The sequence below is a fragment of the Scyliorhinus torazame genome, chromosome 14 (assembly GCF_047496885.1).
Source record: "Scyliorhinus torazame isolate Kashiwa2021f chromosome 14, sScyTor2.1, whole genome shotgun sequence".
NCBI classification, from domain to species: Eukaryota; Metazoa; Chordata; class Chondrichthyes; order Carcharhiniformes; family Scyliorhinidae; genus Scyliorhinus; species Scyliorhinus torazame.
This window is the reverse complement of record NC_092720.1, coordinates 121,228,037-121,242,144: the sequence shown is the minus strand read 5'-3', so window position 1 is coordinate 121,242,144 and position 14,108 is coordinate 121,228,037. Positions and strand designations below refer to the sequence as shown.

At 45.0% G+C, this 14,108-nt stretch overlaps 1 protein-coding gene across 1 annotated transcript in view; it reads left to right on the top strand.

Moving 5' to 3' along the window:
- The window catches only part of LOC140389984 (uncharacterized), a 150,124-nt gene that overhangs the window by 101,274 nt on the left and 34,742 nt on the right, over window positions 1-14,108 (top strand). Inside the window, 5 exon segments of the mRNA XM_072474733.1 lie at window positions 1,994-2,158; window positions 4,875-5,039; window positions 8,019-8,186; window positions 9,317-9,456; window positions 13,914-13,976. Of these exon segments, the coding sequence (XP_072330834.1) occupies window positions 1,994-2,158; window positions 4,875-5,039; window positions 8,019-8,186; window positions 9,317-9,456; window positions 13,914-13,976 (701 nt within the window).

Genomic DNA, 14,108 nt, shown 5'->3' with positions numbered 1-14,108 from the left:
TACAGGTGCAACAGGTGATTAAGAAGGCAAATGGAATTTTGTCCTTCATTGCTAGAGGGATGGAATTTAAGACTAGGGAGGTTATGCTGCAATTGTATAAGGTGTTAGTGAGGCCACACCTGGAGTATTGTGTTCAGTTTTGGTCTCCTTACTTGAGAAAGGACGTACTGGCACTGGTGGGTGTGCAGAGGAGATTCACTCGGTTAATCCCAGAGCTGAAGGGGTTGGATTACGAGGAGAGGTTGAGTAGACTGGGACTGTACTTGTTGGAATTTAGAAGGATGAGGGGGCATCATATAGAAACATATAAAATTATGAAGGGAATAGATAGGATAGATGCGGGCAGGTTGTTTCCATTGGCAGGTGAAAGCAAAACTAGGGGGCATAGCCTCAAAATAAGGGGAAGTAGATTTAGGACTGAGTTTAGGAGGAACTTCTTCACCCAAAGGGTTGTGAATCTATGGAATTCCTTGCCCAGTGAAGCAGTAGAGGCTCCTTCATTAAATGTTTTTAAGATAAAGATAGATAGTTTTTTTGAAGAATAAAGGGATTAAGCGTTATGGTGTTCGGGCCGGAAAGTGGAGCTGAGTCCACAAAAGATCAGCCATGATCTCCTTGAATGGCGGAGCAGGCTCGAGGGGCCAGATGGCCTACTCCTGCTTCTAGTTCTTATGTTCTTATGTTCTTAAGTTCCTTCACACACACATCATGCCATCTGTGTTTCATTTCCTCTGTGTTTTATGCTGTGATTCAGCTGGTTTGTAATGCAGAACAAGGCCAGGAGCGGGGGTTCAATTCCCATACCGGCTGAGAATTCTTAATTCTCCCTCTGTGTACCCGTACAGGCGTCAGAATGTGGCAACTAGGGTATTTTCACAGTAACTGCAGTGCAGTGTTAATGTAAGCCTACTTGTGACAGATTATTATTATTATAACTGCTGAATGAGCAGGAACAGATTTCAAAGTGTCATGCTCTATCAATCGGAATCTTTCACTGTCAGAATTCACCTGTTTGTTCTTTCGATACCCAGAATATTGAGTTGTTGCTTTTGCAAAGGTGAGATCATAGTGGATTGATATGTCTGTCATCACTCTGGCTCTCTATAGGCTGAAGGGGGTGGGGCTTGGCCTTGGGCACTGGGCCTCATGTAGAACAAGCTTCATTCTATATTTCACCCATGCTGTACCTGATCTGGGAGTGTCAAACACCCAAGAGTGGCATTTCAGACAATGATCTTCATTCTTCTGTTACTGATGATATATAGAATGATGTTACACAAATCTTATCATACATTGTTCACTGGAAGACTGTAGAACTGAGCATCATTCGCAGTTGAGAATATTGGGTGAGGATCCTCCTGACTTGTTGAAGTCTTTTGAAGCAAAAATGTAAATGTCACCAGAGGACCATAGGTTGCTCTCCCCTCTTTTGAGAGCTGACTGGTGGCTATTTAACCTGAGCATCACTACATCTCAGGCAAGGGGCAAGGTTCAGAAGGCGGGGCCTTCAGGTGTAACCTCAGCCGGCACACAAATTAAACCCATGCTGTTGGTGTTGCTGTGCATCAAGAACCAGCCGTCCCAGTTTGGATCCGTGAGATTATTTGCCATGGTCCTAAGAAAGACAATTGGTGAGAAGCACTGTGCATTCAGAAAGTGTGTATGGAAAGTTAAGATATAACTTATTCACAGATGTTTGGAATAGGGTGCCCAGGGAGATAGTTGCTGTTTATCTATGTTCACATTCTTCCCTTATTGAAGATTGTGAATGAGTGGAAGGATTTTCAAATTAATAGTCTTGACAGGAAGTGATCAAGGCTGTTGGTTTCAGTAATTTTAACGAGCTGGATGAGGAAAGATAATTTAGGAATTCTGGTAATGAATAATATATTTTGCTTCTTGACTCGGTACCTGAGTAAACGAGGGAGTGATCCTTTGTCTCGTCCTGTTTATTCCTGTGCACTGACGACTATTTCCTCTTGCCCATCATCAGATCTTGGTAAATATAGACCTGCAACTGTTCCTGTTGTGAAGACTGGATTATGTGTAACAGGGAAGAGAAAGTATGCTGATGAAGAATGTGCACATCACTCAGTTAGTGGGAGAACTCAGAAGGACATCAAAGACCAAATCCCAGAATGCAGTCAAGACCCAAACTGTAAGTTGCCAGCCTTCCCACAAGGCTCTCACTCCACATGCAAATTTTTCGCTTTCTGTACCTGTCATTATTTGTAAATTTTAGGTTAATTTGTAGCTTAAATGCTAGAAGAGTGTAATTTTAAAAAAAATGAATTTAGAGTACCCAATTATGTTTTTTCCAATTAAGGGGCAGTTTTAGCACGTCCAATCCACCTAACCTGCACATCTTTGGATTGTGGGGGTGAAACCCACGCAGACACGGGGAGAATGTGCAAACTCCACATGAACAGTGACCCAGGGCTGGGATTCCAGCACAGGTCGTCAGCGCCGCGGTCCCAGTGCTAACCACTGCACCATAAGAGTGTACTTTTGACATCTCCATTAAGGGCACTCAATACGAGTGGTAAATCAAAATGACTTCCTCAGTTTCACATTCTGTAACTCTTTCTGCAGAAGTGCTATGTTCCCAAAATCTGGTTCCCAAGGACTTATAAAAAACAACACTTTATTCACAACCTGAGCAGCTACTCCATGTTTGTACTCTGTCCGCGGTCTGGGGAAAACCCCTGGGCATCTATCACGTGACCTCTTAAGTAACCACGTTGTGCTACTGATACGAGAGAATAGTTGCCGTGCTGACGCCGTCAAACCCCGTTGTGGCATGTTTCACAGGCTGAGGCGTACAGCGTAATAACCTGTGTGAGCCTGATCATATTGCTTTAGAAGATGCTTGGCTGAGGCTCACCGCCTGTTCCGCCACACCTGTGGACTATGGGTACAGCGGCTGCTTGTAACATGTTCAGAGTCTCATGTGTGTGCAAAGTTTCTAAACTCCGAGACAAATTGGCGAGTGTTGTCTATCATTTGTCTCTGAGGGTGTGGAAAAATGTCTCTTGAGCTTGATGATCATGATGTGGAGATACCGGCGTTGGACTGGGGTGAGCACAGTAAGTAGTCTTACAACACTGGGTTAAAGTCCAACAGGTTTGTTTCAAACACTAGCTTTCGGAGCACTGCTTCTTCCTCAGGTGAATGAAGAGGTATGTTCCAGAAACATATATCTTGACAAAATTCAAAGACAATGCTTAGAATGCGGGCATTTGCAGTTAATTAAGTGTTTACAGATCCAGAGAGCGGGGTAACCTTAGGTTAAATAGGTGTGAATTGTCTCAAGCCAGGACAGTTAGTAGGATTTCGCAAGCCCAGGCCAGATGGTGGAGGGTGAATGTAATGCGACATGAATCCCAGGTCCCGGTTGAGGACCCACTCATGTGTGCGGAACTTGGCTATAAGTTTCTGCTCGGCGATTCTGCGTTGTCGCGCGTCCTGAAGGCCGCCTTGGAGAACGCTTACCCGGAGATCAGAGGCTGAATGCCCTTGACTGCTGAAGTGTTCCCCGACTGGAAGGGAACATTCCTGCCTGGTGATTGTTGCGCGATGTCCGTTCATTCGTTGTCGCAGCGTCTGCATGGTCTCGCCATGGGAGAGTTGATCTGTTTTCCCTTAAGGGGGTGGGGCTTGCCTTCGACACTGGGCCTCGTGTAGAGCAAGCTTCATTCTATATTTCACCCATGCTGTACTTGATCTGGGAGTGTCAAACAACCAAGAGTGGCATTTCAGACAATGTACTTCATTCTTCTGTTAATGATGATATATAGAATGATGTTACGCCGAATCTTATCATAAATTGTACACTGGGAGACTATAGATCTGAGCATCATTTGCAGTCGAGAAGATTGGGCGAGGATTGTATTGAGTTAGTTCTTTGGAGTAAAAATGTAAATGTCACCAGAGGACCATAGGTTGCTCTCCCCTCTTTTGAGAGCTGACTGGTGTCTATTTAATCTGAGGGTCACCACACCTCAGGCAAGGCGCAAGGTTCAGAAGGTGGGGCAGCATGTGGGCAGCACAGTAGCATAGTGGTTAGCACAATTGCTTCACAGCTCCAGGGTCCCAGGTTCGATTCCCGGATGGGTCACTGTCTGTGCGGAGTCTGCACGTTCTCCCCGTGTGTGCGTGGGTTTCCTCCGGGTGCTCCGGTTTCCTCCCACAGTCCAATGATGTGCAGGTTAGGTGGATAGGCCATGCTAAATTGCCCTTAGCGTCCAAAATTGCCCTGGGTGTTGGTTGAGTGGGGTTACTGGGTTATGGGGATAGGGTGGTGTAGGCTTGGGTAGGGTGCTCTTTCCAAGAGCCGGTGCAGACTCGATGGGCCAAATGGCCTCCTTCTGCACTGTAAATTCTATGATTCATGTGTAACCTCAGCCATTACGTAAATTAAGCCAGTGCTGTTTGGTGTCGCTCCGCATCACGAACCAGCCGTCCCAGTTTGGATCCTGTGTGATTATTTACTATGGTGCTAAGAAAGACAATTAGTGAGATGCACTGGACATTGAGAAAGTGTGTATGGACAGTTAAGGTATAACTTATTCACAGATGTTTGGAATAGGATGCCCAGGGAGAGACTTGTTGTTTATTTATGTTCACACTATTCCTTTGTAGAAAATTGTGAAGTAGTGGAAGGATTTTCAAATTAATAGTCTGACAGGAAGTGATCAAGGCTGCTGGTTTCAGTAATTTTAAGGAGCTGGATGAAGAAAGTTAATTTAAGGATTCAGATAATGAAACTGTATTTTGCTTTTTGACTCGGTGCCTGAGTAACTGAGGGAGTGATCCTTTGTCTCGTCCTGTTTATTCCTATGCACTGACGACTATTTCCTCTTGCCCATCCTCAGATCTTGGTAAATATAGACCTGCAACTGTTCCTGTTGTGAAGACTGGATTCTCTGTAACAGGGAAGAGAAAGTATCCTGATGAAGAATGTGCACATCACTCAGTTAGTGGGAGAACTCAGAAGGACATCAAAGAGCAAATCCCGGAATGCAGCAAAGACCCAAACTGTGAGCAGCTAGGCTTCTCAGAAGGCCAGTCACTCCACACAAAACTCTCGGCCTTCTATATATGTCTCTGCAGTTATTTGTAAATTTTGGGTTAATTTGTAGGTTAATGCTATAAGAGTGTAAATTTGACATCTCCATAAAGGGCACTCAATGCCTGTGGTAAATCAAAATGACTCCCTCGGTCTCACATTCTGTAACTCTCTCTGTAGAAGTGCTGGGTTCCCAAAGTCTTGGGACCAAGGGCTTATAACAAACAATACTTTATTTACAAGCTGAGCAGCTACTCCATGCTTGTACTCTGTCCATGCTCCAGGGAGAACGCCAGTCCATCCATCACGTGACCTCTTAAGTAACCGCATCATCACATCGCCGTGTGACCCATTTATGTTGGGCCAAAGGTGGTACTGTAATGTAACAAGGTGTGTGGACAGTCACTTATGTGCAAACCATTTTATAACCTACAGATTGAACAGGCTAACAATACATAACCAATTACAAAGGTTGAAAAACGGATTGGGCAGTAGGCAGCTGGTGCGTAGCCCATCGGGTCTCCCACCCCCTCCAACTGCATTCTGTTGTTTAAAGAAGGAAGGCCATGGCCAGTTGTAGACTAGTTCATCACATAGTCCTGGAACCGTGTGTTTGGTTTGGTCATATGCCCTGAGAATGTCATTGTGCCAGTTGGCTGTGCTCTAGATGTTCTCGGGATAGTGTCCTCAGCATGAGTGACCTGGGGTGCTCCATTTATGTACCTAGTGGGTGCAGGACTTGTTGCGTAGGTCTCTGGAGGGCCCTCCATTTCCACTGTAGGGGGCCTGTGTTGTAGGCTGAATGGCTGGTGCGCTGTGGCTTCTGCTGCTTCTCATTCCAATACCTGTAGTCACCAGTTTCGTATAGTGAGTACTATCTGAGGCAACCACATAAATTTGGCTGTGGGGCATGGCTGTGTACCATCGCCAACGTGTTGTAGGGCATGTGATCTGGATCCTGACTGTCTGACCAGGTATCAGAGGACTGGGTCTGTGGGCATTGTATTCTAGGTGCCTGAGGACACCACTCACATTGGTTTTGAGTTTTGGCTAAAAAATGTCTTTGGCAGTAGGAATTGTGGTCTTGATGCGCCTGAAGAATAACTGCCATGCTGACACGGGCAAACCCCGTTGTAACATGTTTCACAGGCTGAGGAGTACAGCGTAGTAATCTGTGAGATCCTGGGCACATTGCTTCAGAGGATGCTTGGCTGAGCTTACCGCCTGTTCTGCCACACCTCTGGGCTGTGGGTATAGCAGCTGCTTGTAATATGTTCAATATCCCTTGTGTGTACAATGTTTCTAAATTCAGTGAAGACAAATTGGTGAGTGTCGTCTGTCATTTGCCTCCGAGGCTGTGGAAAAGTGTCTCTTGAGATTAATTCCTCATTAATTAATTACTCATTGTGTTTGGCAGGTAGTCAAATTCAAACCACCTGGAATGCAAATCGACTGAGACCAAATGTTGTTTATCAAAAATGTCAACCATCATGAATGACCATTGGAGATCTGGGACCTCATAGAATCATAGAACTTCATATAATTTACAGTGCAGAAGAAGACCATGCGGCCCATCGAATCTGCACCAGCCCTTGGAAAGATCACCCTACTTAAGGCCACACCTCCACCCTCCCTTTCCCGCCTATCTCCATAACCCAGTAACCCCACCTAACCTTTTGGACATTAAGGAGCAAATTAGCATGGCCAATCCACCTGGCCTGCACATCTTTGGATTTTGGGAGGAAACCGGAGCGCCCGGAGGAAACCCACGTGGGCACGGGGAGAAAGTGCAAACACCACCCAGTCACCCACGGCCAGAATTGAACCCATGCCCCTGGAGTTGTGAGGCATGCGTTCTAACCACTTTTCCACCCTGCTGCCCCATGTAGGACTAACGGTTCTTTTGTTTGATGGCTGGAGTGCACTGCATGGTGCACATCTGGAGACTTCACTATCTATGCCGGTATACATGTAGGGCCAGTACAATGATTCCTTGGCACTATATCTGGTTATGTTCAACCCAGGGTGCCCTGGTGTTGGGTGCAGTATCTCTGGGGAGAAGCTGGCCACGCGATTTCAGACCGTCCAGTACCGTTTGTTCATCTCTGATGGCAAACAATGTGCGGAGCCCATGGGAAAGCTCCCTTGAGGATACAGGCCAGTCCCTCAAAACAATGTTGTGCAGTTGTCTGCATGTGACTGTAAGGCATCTTTGACTTCCTGGATTCTACAAGAGGAAAGGGCAATTTCTTATCCCAATTGTAGCCAATGCTGAGGTTGTCACGTTTTAACTTTAGCATCATATACTGCAGCCATGCAGACTGTGCAAAATTACTTTTTAGGATAGTTATGAGGCTGATGATCAGTTTCTGTGGTTGTAGGACGACCATATATGAAGTCATGAAACTTCGGTCCGGCGAAGACTAGGGCGAGAAGTTCCTTATCGATTTGTGCATAATGAGCCCAGTGTCAGTGATGCAGAGGCTATTGGTCTGGCATCCAACTGCGTTAAGTCTGTGCTGGGAGGTGTCTGCTGATATGCCTACACAGCTCCAGGGTCCCAGGTTCGATTCCCGCCTTGGGTCACTGTCTGTGCAGAGTCTGCACGTTCCCCTCATGTCTGCGTGGGTTTCCTCCGGGTGCTCCGATTTCCTCCCATAACCTAAAGATGTGCAGGTTAGGTGGATTGGCCATGCTAAATTGCGCTTAGTGACCAAAAAAAAAAGGTTGGGTGGGGTTACTGGGTTACGGGGATAGGGTGGAGGTGTGGCCTTAGGGAGGGTGATCTTTCCAAGGGCTAGTGCAGACTCGATGGGCCGAATGGCCTCCTTCTGCACTGTAAATTCTATGATTCTATGTACTCGAACGTCAATGTATTGTAGCACCAATTGGCTTGAGAATGCCTGTTCCAGTCTGTTATTTCAGTCCAGTTGTTTTCTTTTCTGCTCAGGGAAAAGGAGTGTGGGACTGCAACAGGCAAAAAAAGATGGCAAACCAAATGCGACGAAAACCAGAAAGCCTCCTTCTCTGCTGGGCGAAGAAGATTTTGACTCCAACCTACTGCCAGTCTCGTGTGGTGACATCACTGGACTGCTGGACAAGACAAAACTAGCACTTGGTATTTATGTCATATTTTGGGTGTTTGCCAACCACTTTCCCCTCAGTTACTTCAGCCCCTGGTATCATCAACACTCTTCTGTTGGGCCTCAAGTCCGCAATCATAGAATCATATAATTTACAGTGCAGAAGGAGGCCATTCAGCCCATCAAGTCTGCACCGGCTCTTGGAAAGAGCCATTTAAACCCATTCCTCTAACCTATCTCCGTAATCCAGTAACCCCAACTAACCTTTTTGGACTCTTAAGGGCAATTTAGCATAGCCAATCCACCTAACCTGCACATCTTTGGACTGTGGGAGGAAACCGGAACACCCGGAGGAAACCCAAGCAGACATGGGGAGAACATGCATACTCCGCACAGACAGTGACCCAAACCGGGAATCGAACCTGGGACCCTGGAGCTGTGAAGCAACTGTGCTAACCACTATGCTACCATGCTGCCTCCAATCATTCCACCACGCTCTTATCCTCACCGGGGGACCAAATGAGATTTTGGCAAAGTATAAAAGTCCACCATGTTTTCCAGTTGGTCTTACATCTTCACGTGTTTTCACTTTGGCCTCCTCAACACAGTTCAGTGTCACATCAGGAATGATGTTATTTATATAACATCATTCACATCCTCTGGATGAACCTTAATGCCTCACAGTGAATGAACTGGGCCTCAGTTCTGCTGTTTATTTTGCAGGTAAAACACACAATTTGATTGTTTGTGGAACTTTGCTTTAATGAGTAGTGAAGGAAATTCACCAGTATTCTGTAACTTTTGGGTGACACTGGATTAGATGATAGTTTCCTGGCACTATTACTGAGACTAGGTTTCAATTCCGGATTTTTTAATGTACTAATTAATTGAATTTGAAATTCTCCAGTTGTTTTGACCCCTGACACGCAGGGCATTAACCTGGGCTGTTATATTACTCATCAAGTGACATTACCACCATGTCCCCATCTCCTCCACCCCTCTCACTATGTGTGATATAATATTTTTGTGCTTCCTATTATTACTCTTCAACATAATGTTTCAACCCTGTATCCTTATGTTATGCAATGATTCTGTGCTATTCTCTGTTATTATTCCGAGTAATGTTCCTCTTCTTATATGTCCCACCTGATCTCTGTTTATTTAGGAAGTAGGGAAGCATGTATAAAATACAAGGATGACTGGTACACACCACGTGAATTTGAAGTGAAGGGTGGCCGAGAGAAAAGTAAAAATTGGAAAGTCAGTATCCAATGCAAAGGCCGTCGCCTATCCAAGTTGTTGGAGGTACATCCTGTGTTGCATTTTCCGACATGTTAATGCTGGCCATGTGGGCAAAATCTCATTCATTACAGCCAAAGCAAGTCACATACCAGGATAAATTTTGTCATGCTGAAAGTGGGGAGAAATAAGGAGGGCAGAAATGTCTTTATTCTGTTTCTACTCACTGCCTTACTGCCCTGATCATGCTTAATATTATGGCCTAGATATGGCTTTGCTCTGTATCTGAATACGAAATGAAGAAAAGACATTCGCCTATAGAGCACCTTTCACGATTTCAGAATCTCTTTACAGCCAATATTATTAAGTGTAGTCACTGCTGTAATGTAGGAAATGTCTATCCAGCAAGGTTCCACAAACTGCAATGTGATAACTACCAGATTTTGCTGAGTGGTGTTTGTTGAGGGAAGAATGTTGGCCAAGACACTGGGAAGAGCTCCGTGAAATTGATCCAAGGGATCTTGAGCATCCACCTGATGGAGCAGATGGGCAGGAACTCGCTTTAATGTCTCATCTGAAGGGTTTTACTTTTGCCCTACCCAAATGACCACAATACCCCTTCTAAGACCCCAGAAAATAAATTATTTTGTGTGTCAGAGAAAACGGGTGTGTGTGTGTGCTCTAACATACTCCAGTAACAAGGAAGTGTCCACTAGAAATGGCAACTTAATACATGGTGCAAAGGGAGCTATCTGTGGCTTTACTGGTGTCTCTCAGACTTTACTCCGTAGCTTTCTTTAAAACGGCATCAATCTAGATTTTTTCTGTTGACCCCCTTCCCCTGTGCCCCCACTAAACCGAAGCAGCCATTAATGGGAAGGTCCAGCAAAAGATCAGTCGTGTCCACTCAAATTGTGAACAGCAGCTCAAATGGAGAACTGATAGCATAATTATACTGCTTGATTTGGGTCTGAATAGCTGAGATTCAATAAAAAAAGATTACAATGAAGTAACCTTCTTTCTACAATTCAGAACCAAGCAGAGAAACATAAAAATTGAATTTGCTTCCTGCTCCATCACACTCCATGTACAATAACAAGCAGAGACAGAGGAAGTAAATTTCAAATTGTACAGATTCCTTCCAGATGCTGCTCTCTCCTTGTGGAAAACTCACATTCCCACAGTCAGGAGCAAGTGATCTGGGATTAGTTCCTCCTCCTCACTTGTCAAAATGGTGATTTATTTCTTATATATATACTATTTTCCACACATTTGTTTAATATTAAATCAACTCCAGCAGTTCAAAAATGTTTTTTCAGAAAAAATCTGAAAATCTGGGAGGTTGGACACAATACCTCGGATTCAGTATTCTTGGGCAACTTTGCCAATAACTTGAAAGTGGGCACAAACAATGGACACTTTGTTGCAACTAAACTTTCCTTCTCCTAATGTTAAGCAGACTGGTTTCGTAGTTCCCTAGACATGTACTTTTAAAGTTTTGGAATAATCCGCAAGTCCTCTGGCTGTACTGCTTCTTAACTGCCGAATGGTGGCAGTGCTATCTCTTCACTCACATCTTTCAATATGCGCAGACTCAATCCACCAAGGTGGTGGCTGCAGAGGAGGCAGTATTGGTGAGGAATCTTTGGGTGGTGGGAAGGTGAATCCTGCCACCCTAAAAGTCTTGGCCCAAATCACTAATCCTAAAATCATAATGGGCAAAGTCCAAAAATATAAGCATCCATTTTATGTGTGTTTCATTGATTTTAAGAAGGTGTTCCATAGAATTGCTACAGTAAAAGGAGACCCTTTGAAAGAGCACCCTACCCATGCCCACTCCACTGCCCTATCCCCATAACCCCACCTAACCTGCACATCCCTGGACACTAAAGGGTAATTTTATCATGGCCAATCCACCTAACCGGAACATCCTTTGACTGTGGGAGGAAACCGGTGCACCCGGAGGAAACCCATTCAGACATGGGAGAAATTGCAAACTCCATACAATCACTAAAAACAGGAATTGAACCCGGTCCCTGGCGCTGCGAGGCAGCAATGCTAACCACTATACCACCATGTTGCCCTACTGTGCCACCATGCCAATCTCACGTGAGAAACTCTGGTTAATGGTGATAGACCATTGTTTTTCAAACATGTTTTCCCAGGCCATACTTTTGCCAACTGACCAACTTTCAGGACATGCACCGGCCAACCTTTGCAACCCACACCGGCCGACCTTCACGACACACGCCTCGTTCAGTTATCTTTAATGCAAAAAGGGAGCCTGCTTGGTCCTCACAATCTCACTTGAATTAGGCTTAATGGAGGAGAGGGCAATGTACATAATCAGGTGAATCTCACTTGAATTAGGTTTAATGGAGGAGAGGGCAATGTGCATGTCAGGTGATCCAGGGCCTCTGGTTAACAGCTTACAAAGAAGAAACTTAACTCTGGAAAAAAGCAGTATAAAAATGATCTCTTGAGGTTTGGTTTTGTCAATTGTGCCAAGCAAATAAGGATGCATAACAGGTGCAGACTTCAGCTAGTTTCTTTGTGTCATCTTCATCTCTCTGAAAACGTAAAATCCAACCTTGCACATGTAGGTCATCGTGAAAGGCAATAGCAACAAAATGCTTGTTTTACTCAGCTCTGGATACTTCTGGGAGATAGTGCTCCAGAATGCTGACATCCTCATGGGCCTTTGCCGTGTTTTTAATGTGGTATTTCAGGTCAGGTATAGCAGTGTCATCTTTTAATTTGGTGTCAGCTCTAAGTTAAGAACTGACTCTGTGTTCTTAAACTCAAAAGGAATTTTTTACCCACCATTTCTCTTTCAAAATCTGAAACTTCTCTCATTTGCCAGTGCTACCCTGCATATAACACACATGGCCTTTGCATCCATATTTGCGTTGGACAATTGACAAAACCAAACCTCAAGAAATCATCTTTATACTGCTTTATTCCCGAGTTAAGTTTCTTCTTTGTAGTCTGTTAACCGGAGGCCCTGGAGCACTGTACATAGCTAACACTAGCACTGCTCCAATCTGCCCTGGACTCTCTTGAGCAGCTCTCTCCAGCAGATTCTGTTGTAAGATCCTGGCCAATAGGTACACTGGCTATTTGAGTCTCCGGCTGTCTCTTCCTTTTAAGAAAATGATCCATCTTCACAGTTCTCTTGCCAGCAGCTAGAAAATGAAAGCACCTCTACTGTGTAATTTGGCGCCAAAAGCACGGACATGGAGGGCACCTGATGTTAAGTGTACATGCAGGGCGCATGACCTGCTCCCTGCTGCTGTCTCTGGCAGGAAAACTGCACACAGCCTCATTAATTTCATTTAAAAGGCGGCAGTTGCCACCGTTCTCAATGTAAAAGCCGGTAGCGGACATTGGGCACTTCTACCTCGATCGGGATCACCGCGGGAATGGCGCTACCGTTTGCTCCACAACCTTCCCAACACCAGCCCATAACGCATCCGCAGGTCACGACCCGCACTTTGAAAAACCTGTGTTAGACCATACTTAATCGACTTGCTAGCTAAGCTTTATCATAAGCAATGAGCTAGGGTAAGAGTTACTGGTACTCTATCAGGATGGTTCAGAGCCAAAAAGGATGTTAAGACGGGGTTTGCCTTCTCCACCATATTTGATCAACATTCCAGCAGAAATAGTTGAGAGAGACGCATGTTGGATATAAAGGTGGGATGCAGATTGGCAGGGGGAAAGATTTTGAGTCTTTGATATGTGAATGTCATTCTGTTCGCTAACTTGGTGATGGGGCTCATGGAATCTCATAGAATTTACAATGCAGAAGGAGGCCATTCGGCCCATCGAGTCTGCACCGGCTCTTGGAAAGAGCACCCCAGTTAAGCCCACACCTCCACTCCATCCCCATAACCCTGCAATCCCATCTGACCTAAGGGCAATTTAGCATGGCCAATCCACCTGACCTGCACATCTTTGGAGTGTGGGAGGAAATCGGAGCACCCGGAGGAAACCCACGCAGACACGGGGAGAACGTGCAGACTCCGCAAAGACAGTGACCCAAGCAGGAATCGAACTTGGGACCCTGGCGCTGTGAAGCCATAGTGCTAACCACTATGCTACCATGCTGCCCCCTACAGGAGTTGGTGGAACGTCTTGACCAAATTAACCGGAAATTCAGTATCCCGGTCAATGTTGATAAGACTATAAGATTATTTTTCTCCTGAACTGTAGTGATCACAGTTTCAAATATTTTCCACTGCTGTCCTACCTCTGCTTAAAATATTTCTGTATCTAGCAATGCTGCACTTGACCTGAAGATATTTGGTGGAACAGTGTAGAAGGAGCTTTATTTTTTATCTCGCCTATGCCTTGCCTGATTGAGGTGTCAGGTTTACTAGAAATGTTTACAGCTTAGCCCTTCAGTCCCATTTTACTGTTGCTCTTTTTCCTGAATATGAATGGACAGTTAGAAACGTGTTTTACATTATGGGTACAATTGGAAATGTCTCTTTTTATTGACCATATTCTTTAATTTGCAGTTAGAATATTTGATTTGTGAGAGTCCAACCAAGAAGGGGAAAGTTAAAGCAGCATGTGCTCAGGTAAGAAATCCCTGACTTCAGTGTTCTCTTTGGAAGCAAAGTAGGTTGTAGCTACACAGAAGAGAGGAGCCAAACAAACTTATTGCATGCACTGCTAAGGTGCCAAGCTGACATTTTTCACGCAACGGGATT